The sequence below is a fragment of the Panthera tigris genome, chromosome C2 (genome assembly GCF_018350195.1).
Source record: "Panthera tigris isolate Pti1 chromosome C2, P.tigris_Pti1_mat1.1, whole genome shotgun sequence".
Taxonomy (NCBI): domain Eukaryota; kingdom Metazoa; phylum Chordata; class Mammalia; order Carnivora; family Felidae; genus Panthera; species Panthera tigris.
This window is the reverse complement of record NC_056668.1, coordinates 6,357,149-6,371,700: the sequence shown is the minus strand read 5'-3', so window position 1 is coordinate 6,371,700 and position 14,552 is coordinate 6,357,149. Positions and strand designations below refer to the sequence as shown.

General features: G+C 45.1%; 1 protein-coding gene across 1 annotated transcript in view; it reads right to left on the bottom strand.

Annotated features, from left to right (window-relative positions):
* The window catches only part of BRWD1 (bromodomain and WD repeat domain containing 1), a 121,418-nt gene extending 107,987 nt beyond the window's left edge, over positions 1–13,431 (bottom strand). The window contains exons 1-4 of the mRNA XM_042956480.1: positions 13,088–13,431; positions 12,919–12,977; positions 12,742–12,771; positions 12,498–12,557 (exon numbers count right to left, since the gene is read on the bottom strand). Coding sequence (XP_042812414.1) covers positions 12,498–12,557; positions 12,742–12,771; positions 12,919–12,977; positions 13,088–13,136 — 198 coding nt within the window. The 5' untranslated portion in view covers positions 13,137–13,431. The remainder of the gene's footprint in view (positions 1–12,497; positions 12,558–12,741; positions 12,772–12,918; positions 12,978–13,087) is intronic.
* Positions 13,432–14,552: the final 1,121 nt, after the last annotated feature.

Here is a 14,552-nt window from a genome sequence, read left to right as displayed (position 1 = left end):
AACTGAACCACCCAGGCGCCCCAGAAATTTTTATTTAATATTAGGACAATTTTTGGTCAGATTACAGAGAAAAGACTAATGAACTAATTACATCACTTTTTAGTTATACCCCTATAGAAAGACCACTATCAACATCTTCGAACATTTACATATAAATAGAAGCTAAATTTAATATAGACAAAACTTAAGACTTTAAATTGAGGCTCTAACGATCTCTTTTGCACTGCTGGTAGGAATGCAAACTGGTGCAGCCCCTCTGGAGATTCCCCAAAAAAATTAAAAATAGAACCACCCTACAACCCAGCAATTGCACTACTAGGTATTTATCCAAGGGATACAGGTGTGCTGTTTCAAAGGGACACATGCACCCCAATGTTTATAGCAGCGCTATCGACAACAGCCAAAGTATGGAGAGAGCCCAACTGTCCATCGATGGATGAATGGATAAAGAAGATGTGGTACATATATAAAATGGAGTATTACTCGGCAATCAAAAAGAAGGAAATCTTGCCACTGGCGACTACGTGGATGGAACTGGAGGGTATTATGCTAAGTGAAATTAGTCAGTCAGAGAAAGACAAATATCACATGACTTCACTCATATGAGGAATTTAAGATACAAAACAGCTGAACACAAGGGAAGGGGAGCAAAAATAATATAACAACAAGGAAGGGGGACAAAACATAAGAGACTCTTAAAAACAGAACAAACAGAGGGTTGCTGGAGGGGTTGTAGGTGAGGGGATGGGCTAAATGGGTAAGGGGCATTAAGGAAGACACTTGTTGGGATGAGCAACTCGTATGGGTGTTACACATAGGGGGTGAATCACTGGAATCTACTCCTGAAATTATAGCACTATATATGCTAACTAACTTGGATGTAAATTAAAAAATAAACATTAAAAATAATAATAACAAACTGAGGCTCTACCACAAAGTCTTTCTCAAGCAAAAGTCTCTCAACGTGGAATCCAGCCTCAAACGTACCAATGAGAGTTTAACAAATACTGGAATAAGAAGGGTGCTAGACTCTTCTGACCCTGAGGAAATGTGGCTAGCAGCCGTACCTAACTAGTTATGGGACCTGGGACAAGGTACTTTCTAAGCAAAAACAATAGGTAATACTATACACTTGCAACGTACAAGGTACACTTCTAAGTATTTTAAGGTTTTGACTAATTCAGTTCTTCGCTACTGACAATAGTTAACACTTAACACAGTGATTACTACCTGATGCTGTTCTAAGAACTTTATATACGCTAACTTACTATACCTCCAAACTATTCACCTTCATTTTACAGGTGAGAAAACACAAGCACAGACACCAAAGAACCTGCCCAGAACCAAAGAGCTGATAAACGGCAAAGCTAAAAGTAAGAACCCAGGCTGTCTAGGGTCACAACTCCCCGTATCACTGCATCACTGCAATCGGCTATCCTGCATCCTAAGAAAAATGCCAAGTAACAAGATAATTAAGGAGCATCACAAGTCTTAGAGCCAAAGTGGCCTCTGGAAGTTTTTAAAGCCAAATATACGCAAACCGATTAAAATCAACATAGAGAGAGGTGCCCAGGTGGCTCAGTCGGTTAAGTATCCAACTTCAGGTCACGATCTTGTGGTTCAGCGAGTTCGAGCCCACATCAGGCTGTCTGCTTTCAGCACAGAGCCCGCTTCGGCTCTTTCTGTCTCCCTCCCTCTCCCCTTCCACCACACGCGCGTGCGATCTCGCTCTCAAAAATAAAAAAAAAAATCAACATAGAGAATTTTTTCTAAGTAGCTAGAGTCTAACATCCAAATGTCACTCACCCACCCCATTATCAATAACAAGCAAAGTCAAAGCCTCCGCCAAATTCTGAATACCCCACGCATAATTCATCCTATGCTGCTATGGTTATTACATAACATTAACACAAAAGTTTTGTGCTCAACATGCCACTTTCCCACTTCTACATAATAAAGGAAAGATAGTAAATAATCACTGAATGATTCTATTTTGTACGCTCCTAATGAAATGGTTTAAAGAGCTTTAAAAAAAAAAAAAAAGACGTATAACTTCCATGTTTCACAGCCATTCTGGTGCCGTAAGTCGCTCTGACCTACAAATGAAGCGCAGACCTGAGAGATTTTAATAAAAGATCGTACCAAAAAAAAAAATCATTTAATAACCAAATTAGTGATGATTATTGGTTCTTAGAAAGAAAACACACCTTAAGCATTAAGCCACCTTAACTCCTTCAATAAACACTGAGAACCCACTACTGCCAGGAAGGACAGGTGCACCCACAGAAGACTGCAGTTACATGCCCCGAATGTAGTCACATATTCCAACCATTAAAAAGAGATAATGTCTGAAGCTACTGCCCTCACTTGAACAATGAGAACAGGTTGGTTTAGCTTAAAAATAATGTTTTAACCCATCACTGAGCTGAGAAAACACGTCTGCATCAACTCCACCCCAGAAACTGGTGAGCCCATCTGTGACCAGAAAAAGATTCACAGCTGCTTTGATCTGTAGCAGAGAGATAGGAAAAACTGAATAAGGAAAAACCTGCCAACCTTTTACACTTCACGGCCACCTGCCGGTTATCATGCCTGATGCCTGAGGAGGAGAATGCTTGGGGCCTCGGGACAGAGTCACCAACTGCACGGGGCGAAAGACGGGATGCGGAACAGCTGGGGGAGCCCCCGTCCACTGCAAGTGCACTCCAGAGACCTTCTGAACGCTAGGGATGTGACAGCAGAGTAGAAAGAAAGCCGAGGGCAGAACTGGAAAGCAAAGAGATCTCAGCAACCCAAAAAAGTCGGCAACTGGGCTATAAAACAGAGCAAGATCTTACAAAGTTTGGGAAGCTGGCAACTTGGCTATGAAACAGACATCCCAGGAATCTCACCTGTGCCCAAAGCCCAAACCCCAAACTCTGCTGGAGAGGCAAGTCCTGGTCCCATCCTTAAACCGTGGATGCCAATGAACTGACTGCAACTACAGCTGCCACAAAGCCCAAGACCACCAAACACGACACAACGTAGATAACGCAGCCCCCAGCACTAAGAACTTGAGAGAAAAGGGGGCATCCTTTACCGAGACCGATTACATTACCTAAACCTCTACTGTTTTCACACAAAACAGCCCGGCATACTTCAAAAGAGGAGGAGATACACAACAAAGCAAAACGTGATCCGTAACCAAGAGAGGAAGTAGTCAACAGTGGTCCCAGAGAAGGCCCCAGATGTTAAAAATGCTCAACCATTATCTCTTCAAAATACTTCTTCTGCCTCATTCTTCCATTCTTTTCATTTGGGACTTTTTTTTTTTTTTTTTTAGGCTTATTTATTTTTGAGAGAGAGAAAGAGCGCAAGCAGGCAAGGGACAGAGTAGAAGGGGACAAAGGATCCGAAGCAGGCTCTGTGCTGACAGCAGCGAGCCTGAGACAAGGCTTGAACCACGAACGGTGAGATCACAACCTGAGTTGAAGCCGAACACTCAATCAACTGAGCCACCCAGGTGCCCCCCCCCCCCCATTTTGAACTTCACACACGAGACTATTTGATATCCTATAGGTTCAAGAAGTTCGGACAACCTCAAGCAGAGTAAATGCAAAGAAAACCACCTACATGCCTGGAGGAGGCAACTTCTGACGTGGCCTCCAATGACCCCCACGTCCTGGCACTGCCAACCTTATGCAATCCCCTCCCCTTGAGTAGGTTACTGACAACTGACAGAATACAGCTAACACGGAGGGTATCGATACCACTTCCCCTGCAAGGTTACAGAAGACTATGACTTCTGTCTTAACTAGCAGACTATTATTGCCTATTCCGCTTTCACCTTTTGATGAATCAAGCTGCCATTTTGGACAAGTGGCAAGAAGCTGAGAGTGGCCAACAGACAAGGAGGAACTGAGACTTCTCAGTCCAACCCCCTCTAAGAACTGAATCCAGCCAAAAACTATGTGAGCTTGGAAACAGACCTTTCCAGTCAGGTCTTCAGTTGAAACCCCAGATCTGGCCAACACCTGGATTACAGCCTTGAGAGGGACTGAGAGGACTCAGTTCAGCTGAGCCTGCAAGTCTGATTTACAGAAACCGTGGGATAAAGACAATCTGCATTGTTTTAAGCCACTGTATTTTGGGGTAGCCAGTTATGCAGCAATAGGTAACAACTACAGCATATCACAGTAAAACTGCTGAAAACCAAAGGCAAAATGAAAATCTTAAAAAGCAACCAGGAAAAAAAGCATTATCTTGAAAGGGGAAATAGTAAGAATGCCAGTTTTTTAACATGGAGTGCTACAAGGAAAAAAAAAACACACCAATCAGAATTTCACCTTTAAAACAAGCTTTCAGGGCCACCATAGGTGGCTCTGTCTGTTAAGCGTTAGGACTCCTGATTTCAGCTCAGGTCTTGAACTCACGGTTCATGAATTCAAGCCCTGCATCTGGCTCCACACTGCAGAGCCTGCTCAGGATTCTTCCTCTCCATCTCTCTCTCTCTCTTTCCCCTGCTTGCGTGCTGTACTCTCTCTCTCTCAAAATAAATAAATAAATCTTAAAAAATAAATAAAACAATCTTTAAAAATAAACACATAACAGAGCACCTGGGTTCAGTTGCTTGAGCGTCCCAACTTCGGCTCAGGTCACGATCTCACAGTCTATGAGTTCGAGCCCCGCGTCGGGCTCTGTGCCGACGGCTCAGAGCCCGGAGCCTGCTTCGGATCCTGTGTCTCCCCTCTCTCTCTGCCCCTCCCCCACTCACACTCTGTCTCTCTCTGTCTCTCAAAAATGAATAAATGTTAAAAAAAATTTTTTAAATAAAAACAAAAATGTTTTCAGACCAAAAAAATTAAAAGGGAAAATTAAAGGAAAACCAAAGTCATTGCCAACAAAACTTCATTAAAAGAAATAACAGAATAAGTTGTGCAGACTGAAGAAAAATAATCACAGATAAGACAAATGGGAAGACAAGAACGAACTAAAAATACCAGGAAAGGTATACAGGGGGGTAAGCAAATGAGTATCAACTTTAAAACTACAGCAATAATATCTGGAAAATTCATAACATACATAAAATACCATAACAGTCCAAAGGACAAAAGGTTATCGACTAACAGTTTTAACTTTCTTGATTTGGGAAGTGGTGAAGTAACTTGTAACCTCTAGAGTAACCACTAAAATAATAATAAAAGGGTATATAGCCAGAAAGCAATAAAGAACAGTTTAATAATCCAAAAGAGAGCAGTACTAAAGAGATGGAACACATATAAAAACAGGTACCTGGTAGACTTCACACAATTTTAAGTAATTATATAATTAAATTGCAAATAGTTTGAAGACTCTAACTAGAAGACTGAATAATAAAACCCTATGTTTACAGGAACCATACTTAGAAACGAGCACATGGGGAAACGGCTTTACTAAAAGGAGAGAGAACAAAAAATGATGTGCTATACCATCACTAATGGAAAGAAAGCTGGGCAGGCTGTAGTAAAGCGAGGCCAAGTCAGACTTGGGGGTGAGAAGCTTTTATGAGATAAAGAACGTTTCCCAATTAAAAACAAAAAGTCAGATTGTGGAAAACACAAAACTCTGGAAACAGGGACAAGATCAGTGGTTGAGAGGGCGGGAGGGATAATCAGGCAGAGCACAGAGGATTTTAGGGCAGAATTACTCCGTACGATACTCTATTAGTGGGTACGTGTCTTTTGTCTAAACCTACAAAAGGTACAACACTAAGAGTACCTAATGTGAACATAGGAGAGTCATGATGGAAACTAAGGACTTGGGGGATTAAGATGGGTCAATATAGCTCCATCGACTGCAACAAACATACCATTCTGAGGGATGCGGATAATGAGGGAGACTGCGCTTACAGGGGGAAATCTCTACCTTCTGCTCAATTTTGCTGTGAACCTGAAACTGCTCTAAAAAATGAAGTCTACTTAAAAAAAAAAGAGGGGAAGTCAATTCAAGAGAAAGATAACAATTATATATTTGTATATACCTAACAACATACGTAAATAAAAAACTGGAAAAAGAAAAAAGACAACTCTACAGTCACACTTGGAGATTATCCACAATCTTTCTCAGAAACCAACAGAACTAGCTGGCAACAATCTGTAGTATTTAGAAGATCTGAAAGGAAAAAAGTCATGTGACTTGTCCCTTAGATGCAAATAAATGTTATGATTAGGTGAGCCTCTGAAAACAAAGTAATAACTACTCTTTCAAAGTAGCACAGTTGGAGTGCTTGGCTGGGTCAGTCAGTAGAGCATGCTCTTGATCTCGGGATACTGAGTACAAGCCCCATGTTGGGAGTAGGGCTTAAAATAAAGGAGCACAGTCAAGGCTGGGTGACTCACACGTAGCAACAGCACTACCATTATTCAGCACTGAGCTACAAAGTACCATCAGTGCCCCATCCCACATCGTGTTCATCCATAAAGGGGTAAGTGGCAGGTATCATTCATTTAGACATAAGAGTTCAGAGAGACTGTATTTTATTGTCTCATTAAGACCCTACCAATATAAATTAAGGGAAGGGGCAGGCTACACAATCATGACTTTTGTTCTACCAGCATTACTTGTAAATGCTGATTATTACTGTGTGCTGGGCACTGAAGGCCATTTTTTCCCCATGTTTACCAATGCTTTGATACAATTACTATCATCTTTGTTGCACAGCTCAAGAAACTGAGGTAGAGATTAAATAAACTGCCTAATGGTGCAGCCACTCTGGAAAACAGTGTGGAGGTTCCTCAGAAAATTAAAAATAGATCTACCCTATGACCTAGCAATAGCACTGTTAGGAATTTACCCAAGGGATACAGGAGTGCTGATGCATAGGGGCACTTGTACCCCAATGTTTACAGCAGCACTTTCAACAATAGCCAAATTATGGAAGAGCCTAAGTGTCTATCAACTGACGAATGGATAAAGAAATTGTGGTTTATATACACCATGGAATACTACTTGGCAATGATAAAGAATGAAATCTGGCCTTTTGTAGCAACGTGGATGGAACTGGAGAGTGTTATGCTAAGTGAAATAAGTCATACAGAGAAAGACAGATACCATATGTTTTCACTCTTAGGTGGATCCTGAGAAACTTAACAGAAGACCATGGGGGCGGGGAAGGGAAAAAACAAAAAAGGTTAGAGAGGGAGGGAGCCAAAACATAAGAGACTCTTAAAACCTGAGAACAAACTGAGGGTTGATGGGGGGGTGGGAGGGAGAGGAGGGTGGGTGATGGGTATTGAGGAGGGCACCTGTTGGGATGAGCACTGGGTGTTGTATGGAAACCAATTTGACAATAAATTTCACATTAAAAAATAAATAAAAAATAAGTAAATAATAAACAAACTGCGTAAGATTAAACACCTGCTAGGCAGCACAAATCAGGATTACAGCCCATATACCCGGCACAAAAACCCAAGTTTCTAATGTCTATAACGTTACATTGCTAGGCAGTAACTTGTCATCATATTGCCATGATCAAGTGTTCCCAAATTATCAATGAAATGCCTATAGAATAAATCGCTATAGTCAACTACAAAGGAAATGCAGAATCCCCAGAGGAAAGAGGTTAGTGTTAGAATCCCACAATGAAAACAAAATAGTGGAGTCAGTTACAATACAGTTATCCAATAAAGTTGTTTTTGTTTTAAATAGGTAAATAAGGAAGTTTGCCATTAAAAAGGATCAACCTGACACTCGAGTAGAGTCTATCTAACTAGGCACCCAAATTCCAAGTCGAGCCTTATGATCTACCTTAAGCCTGATTCCCTAATCCAGTAGGGAGTTCACGACGGCAATACTGCTTCCCCACCCCCGCCTTGATTTGGGGAGTTAATTCATAACCCAAGAAGATCGACAACTAAGAAATGAAAAAAAGAAGAAAGTATTGATATGTTGGTGCCAATTAGTTATTCTGATATAGTAACAAGTTTTGTAATGACTGAACTATTTTTAATGTTTGGCAGAGCAAAAAAGAATAATTTACTACAGTAAATTTAAAATATATTTACAGAAGTTAAATTTTAGAAAGATTACACTTAGGGGTACCTGGATGGCTCAGTCAGCTAAGCATACAACTCTTGATTTCATGCCCAGTCAGGGCATGATCTCACAGTTCGGGAGTTCAAGCCCCACACTGCATTCTGCACGGACAATGCAGAGAGCCTGCTTGGGAATCTCTCTCTCAAAATAAATAAATAAACTTAAAAAAAAAAAAAAAGGCAACACATTTGACAAAGTTAGCCATCTTGAGGGGACTGAAATAATCATAGATTTGTAACATAGTGTGAAATGCCCAAGAAAATTTAAGACAATTAAGTGGTGTTAAATATCTTAAGATTAAATTCTCATTACAAATTAAACACTAAAAAATAAAATAAACTTGTTTCTAGAAATATCACTAAATTTATAAGATTTGTAACTTAAAGACTTAAGAAAAATTACTACTTATAACTCTAATAAACTGCATATTTAAATACAAATAACTTTTAAATCTTCATTGTGCTATAGGGCTACTCAAACATTTTTTTTTTTTTTTAACGTTTATTTATTTTTGAGACAGAGAGAGACAGAGCATGAGCAAGGGAGGGTCAGAGAGAGAGGGAGACACAGAATCTGAAACGGGCTCCAGGCTCTGAGCTGTCAGCACAGAGCCCGACGTGGGGCTCGAACCCACGGACCGTGACATCATGACCTGAGCCGAAGTCGGCCGCTTAACCAACTGAGCCACCCAGGCGCCCCTCAAACATTTTTTTTTAAAAAAGCATGACAATAAATCCCCTAATGATAAACTCCAATAGAAGGACTTTCAGATTTTATTTACTGGTTAAGGAAGACAGTGGCCTATAAAACTGCACACTACTAAATTACGAAGTCTATGGAATCACATTCGCCTCATTTAAACATGCTCCTCTACAAATCGAGTCCTTCTTCACTCCCGGGCCCCACTCTATAGCTCCATTTCCTTCTTCCTCTCTTGTGTTCACCACCTATAAATCATAAAAATCTGAACTACATTTTATGAATTCACAGGCCCAACTGCTAACGCAGGGCTAGGTATTGAGAGATAAAGAATCTCAATTGTCTTAAGTATCAAAAATACTCTTGCTTCCAAAGTACGGGTTGGAATGATAACATAGTCCCAAGTCTAAGATAAACTATAACTCTGTCAACAGTGACACTGGAATCACCTGAAAGGTTTCAAACTATAGTGATACCCAGCCTCACCACAAAAATTCTGATTTAACTGGTGTGGAACGTGGCCCGGGCATCCAGATTTTGTAAAGCTCCCCAGATGACTCTGATCCAAGAATGAGGACTATTATTGAGAAAAAGGAGTAAATTAAACAACACAAGAAACAAATAGCATAAGGAAACTATCAGACAAAACCTGAATGTGAAACATTCTACAGGCTATCTCAAATGTCTTCAGAATACCAATGGCACAGGAACAAAAACTATGGAAGATAAAAAAGAGATGGAAAGTAACTTCAGTACAACACGTGGACCTTGCCTGAAACCAATTTGAACTAAATATAAAAAGAAATGCGAGGAGGGGCGCCTGGATGGCTCAGTTGGTTAAGCGTCCAATTCTTTTCAGCTCAGGTCATGATCTCATAGTTCATGGATTTGAGCCTTGAGTTGGGTTCTGCACGGAGAGATTCTCGCTCTCAAAATACATAAATAAACTTAAAAAACAAAAGAAAAGAAATCCAAGGAACAAAAGGAAAATCTGAGTAGGGACTAGATATATAAATGTAATGTCCAGACATATAGATCTAGACACATATAGACATATATATAGATCTACACTTACAGATATGTAAGTGTAATGTCTACATGTACACATTATCAAAGAACATTATTCTTTGGATTGTGTGTGATGCTGGCACTGCGGTGGTCTAAGAAATAGCCCTTCGATTTTTTCAAGACGCGCTATGCAGAATTTAGAGAAGACATGTAAGATCTGGGATTTACTTTAAAATACTTCAGCATATTAACTAATAAAATAAAGGAATGTCTGGTATTTGCTTTAAAACAATACAGCCCAGGGGAGTGAGGTAACAGATGCAACATTCTTTGTTAATCACAAGGTTGATAAGTAGTATGGTTCATTTCACTATTTTTCTATGTTTGAAGATTTGCACTGGTAATTTATAAAAAAATACTTCAAGTAGAAGCCAAAGTAAAGATAGCAAAAATGGTTCATGACATTATTATTTGTGTATATCTGAAATACTTCTTAATTAAATGAAAAGCAGGGGCGCCTGGGTGGTTCCACTCAGATCACGATCTCAGAGTTCATGGGGTTCAAGCCCCATACTAGACTCTGCACTGAATGTGTGGAGCCTGCTTGGGATTCTCTCTCTCCCCCTCCCCTGCTCATGCTTTCTCTCTCAAATAAATAAACTTTAAAAAAAAAAAAAAAAAAAAAAGAGCAGACTCTGGAGAACTAGCAGCTACTCACTTACTCTGACAAAAGAATAACTCTCCTATACACAAGAAGTTCATCCTTCGTACTTAATGCTAGGAATGGGTGGAGGCGGGAGAAGGTAAAGGACAAAAAGGACATTATCCACCAGACCCTATGAGCCAGGTGATGAGACATGACCCAGGGCATTGCACATCACAGGGAGATACCACAGAGAACTAGGATAATTTTAAACAGAATTTTAAAAGTGGGGTTTTAAGCACCTCTAACAAAGAAGCCAAAAACATACACAAATTTTAAAAGTGCATTTTCCAGTAGTTACAGCATCTCAAGATTTAAGTGATTTTCTCTTATCGATAGAAGTAAAACAATGAATAGTCCTTTAAACATTTCCTAGACTTAAATATCAAAATAAGAAATTCAAGAAAACAAAACCTCTGCCATGATGCTGAATTTTTTAAATCTTCCTTGGAAATATTCAATTTTAAGTGCTTGCTTTTAAAAAATCTAAACCGGGGCGCCTAAGTGGCTCAGTCAGTTAAACATCCAACTTCGGCTGAGGTCATGACCTCGCAGTTGTTGAGTTGGAGACCTGCATCCCACTCTGTGCTGACAGCTCAGAACCTGGAGACTGCTTCGGATTCTGTGTCTCCCTCTCTCTCTGCCTGTCCCCTGCTCACACACTCTCGCTCTCAAAAAACACAAACATTAAAAAAAAAATTATAAGAAGTCCACACCAGTAAACAAAATTGACAACTGAAACAGAATCCTTTGTTACTCCATACTTTAAGTGTCAATGATACTTAACCGTTCATATGCAGATGATAAATCCCCTCGTTTACTTTTTGTCCTTTTGTTTAATCCAAGAATGGTGACCATATCCTACCAAATTCCGTTACAGATAATATGACTGTCATAAGTAAAAGATCTTTCAAGAGTTTTTGTTTGGTCATCAGTTATATGGCTCATACAAGATGCCGATATTGCTTGGCAACTAAGAAACCCTTTTTCCTAATACACCAATTGGCAAAAATATTTTTCTGAAAAATGTTTTATTTCACTAAGGGCAAATGAGTGGACAAAACCGAATCTAGGGGCGCCTCAATGGTTCAGTCTGTTAAGCGTCCCAACTCTTGATTTCGGCTCAGGTCATGATCTCACAGTTCCTGGGATGGAGCCCAAACTGGGCTCTGCGCTGACAGCACAGAGCCTGTTTGGGATTCTCTCTCTCCTTCTCTCTCTCTGCCCCTCCCCACCAACCCCACTCGCAAGCACGCGAGTTCTCGCTCTCTCAACTAAATAACATTTTAAAAAAAGGACTCTATGTTGTGAGCGCAACTAAAAAAGTTGACAAAGTACAATAAAAAGAAAACTGAAATCTATGCCAATGCTGCTCTAAAACGAGAAACTGCATAGAGCCTACATTAAGTACAGCAAGGTCAATATAAAAACTCAAAAGTTTTCTAAGGCATTCAACAAGTGTACAGTTCAGAGAGGCAAAAGTACTGGAGGAGTTGCATACTGTCACAGCAGCAAGATTTTTATTACGCTGCTGAGGGAAAAGAAAAACACGCTGAACAGAAGAACACTTCACCTTTCAGACACCAATGATTCTATTCCTAGGGAACAAGTGGTTAGAAGAGCTGGGCGGGGCAAAGGAGGGAAGACCAATCAGAGGTCGAGTTACAAGTCGGGTACGAAAACAGAAGGATGAGAGCAGCTCACTGAATGGCTGGCGCACCGCCCCCCCGCCCCAGCACGCGCGCACGCGCGCCCCCGGCTCTCACCATAGGCAGCCGCACCTGGGGACCCACCCCACCGCAAACCGCGGTACAGGGTCGCCCCCACCTTCCACCCGCCACCCCCCCGGGGCCGTTTCCTGCCAAAACAAACCCACCACCCCAAAACAAAACAAAACCTCCCGAGGGAGTCCTGCTATCCCGGGACGCCCCCCCCGAGCACGGCTCGATCGCTTCACCCCAAGAGCCAGAGCCCCGACAAGGGGGCGGGGAGCGGATGTTCGGAAACACGGGGATAGAAATGTCAAAAATCTCACCAATTCCTCGTAGCTCCTGTTGTGCTCGTTGCCCTCCCAGTCCAACCTCTTCGGCAGCAACTGCAAAGACACCAGACGCACACGAGTGACCACCGCGCGGGGCCGGGCTGGGGGCCGCGGGGCCGGGCGGGGGGCCGCGGGGTGGGCTGGGGTGGGGAGTTGGGCGAGTGGCCCCGGCAGGGTAGGGAGGGAGCACGGAGGGGACGCGGCGGGGCGGGCGCGGCGGGCGCCACGAAGCACAGACCTGGTACTGCTCCAGCTCCTGCACCAGCACCTGCAGCCGACGAGACGCGCAGTTAGGGCGGCGGGGGGCACCCGGGTCCACCCGACGCCCTCCACCCGCGACCCCAGGCGGCGGCAGCGGGGCCGGGGCTGGGACGCGGCCGCCGCCGCCGCCGCCGCCCGCGGGGCCCGCACTCACCTGGGCGGCTCTCCGACACGGGCCGGCCGATAGGTACCGGGCGATGAGGAAGTACAGCTCTGCGGGAAGACGGAGAGTCGGGTCAAGAGCGGGCAGGGCAGCGGGGAGGGGGCCGCGGCCGGGGCCGGGCCGGGGGCGCCGCGGGGAGGGCGCAGGCGGCGCGTCTTACCCGACTCGATGAGGGGCACCGGGCGTCGGGCGGGCGAGGGCTCCGCCATGGCCGGGCGCGGGGCGCGGGGCGCGGGGCGGGAGCGAGCGAGCGAAGCGTGTAGGCCGCGCCGAGGCCTGAGCGGGCCGGCGTCCCTCTACCTCTGGCGCGCCGCCGCCGCCGCCATGCCGTGCGCGCCGCCACGCCGATGCCTCCGCGAAGTAGTCCCTCCGCGAGAGGGAAAGTAGTCCCCGCGCGGCGACCGCCCTGCGCCCCCGTCCGACCGACTATGGGGCCGGGACTAGAGCGGCGAGCCGTGCCTCTTTCTCCTTCATCTCAGGGGCGCCGCGAGGGGAACGTGGAGGGTGGGCGAAGGCCGGGGCCCGGGCGGGCGGCCGGTGGGGGCGGGGAGCGCGCGTGGCTGAGATCCTTGCGCGCGGTGAGGCGGTCCCCGGCCATTGTGAGGCGGCGGCGCGGCGGCCGGGCTCGCGGCGGGGCGGGCGCCGGGGCGGAGGTCGGGCGGCGCGCCGGGGCGGGGGCCGGCCGGGGGCGCGGTGGGGGTGGGGACGGGTTCCCGCGCCCCCGGGCGGAACGAAGCCTCGCCACGCGGATGCCCAGAAGCCCGGGACGCGCAGCGGGATCCGGCGGGGTCGCCCTCTTCGGCCTCACGGAATGGACGTTTCTCGAACGGGGGGCACACGGGCCCCCCACGAAAGATCGCTCTCTTCGAGGATGCGAAACCCTTAAAACTGAGAGTCGCGCCATCCGCAGAGAGGAGAACGTCGGCCAGCCGAAGCTTTCCCTGGGGGGTCGGGGTGGGGGGGAGGACGAATGCGGGGAAGCCACAGGTTGGGGGGGGGGGCGGGGCGCGAGGCCGAGGGTCCTCGGACACGGACCCTCTCCGGCTTGGAGGGCACAGCAAACGTCCCCCGAGACGGCAGGTTGGATACATAAGACCGAGCCGCAGCCCTGGGAGGACCCAGCAGACAGAAATGGTTAAGGAAAATGCAGAACATCGCAGAAGATGTAAACCTCGCTAGTCCGGGAAAGCGGCCCGGAGCCGGCGATGACTTAGCCGGATAGGAAAAGGGGTGGGAGGAAGCGGGCAGTACCGACAGGCAGCAGCCCATTCCGAGGAAGAGAAGCAAGAAACTTGGGGCGACACAAAAGGGGAACCTCGTGTAATTAGGATTCGGGGTTAAAGCGGGGGACTAGGGCTTTCGCCTCTTAATTGCCGTGCTTGGCTTCTGGCCTAACTGGATTCATCAGCATATCCAGGGCATCCTATTCTAAGCCCGAAAGAAACAGCAACGAGCAAAACCAATCTCCCTACCCTCAGTGGGGTGTACATTGTCATTCTAATGTCCACTCAGCGTCACACCTGCCCCCTGCGTATGGAGGTTAAATGTAGTGGTTCAGATAAGGTTCAGGTGGTGGGGCTGACCCTGGGTCTTGTGCAGCTGTTAGATGTGTGAGTAAATCACTT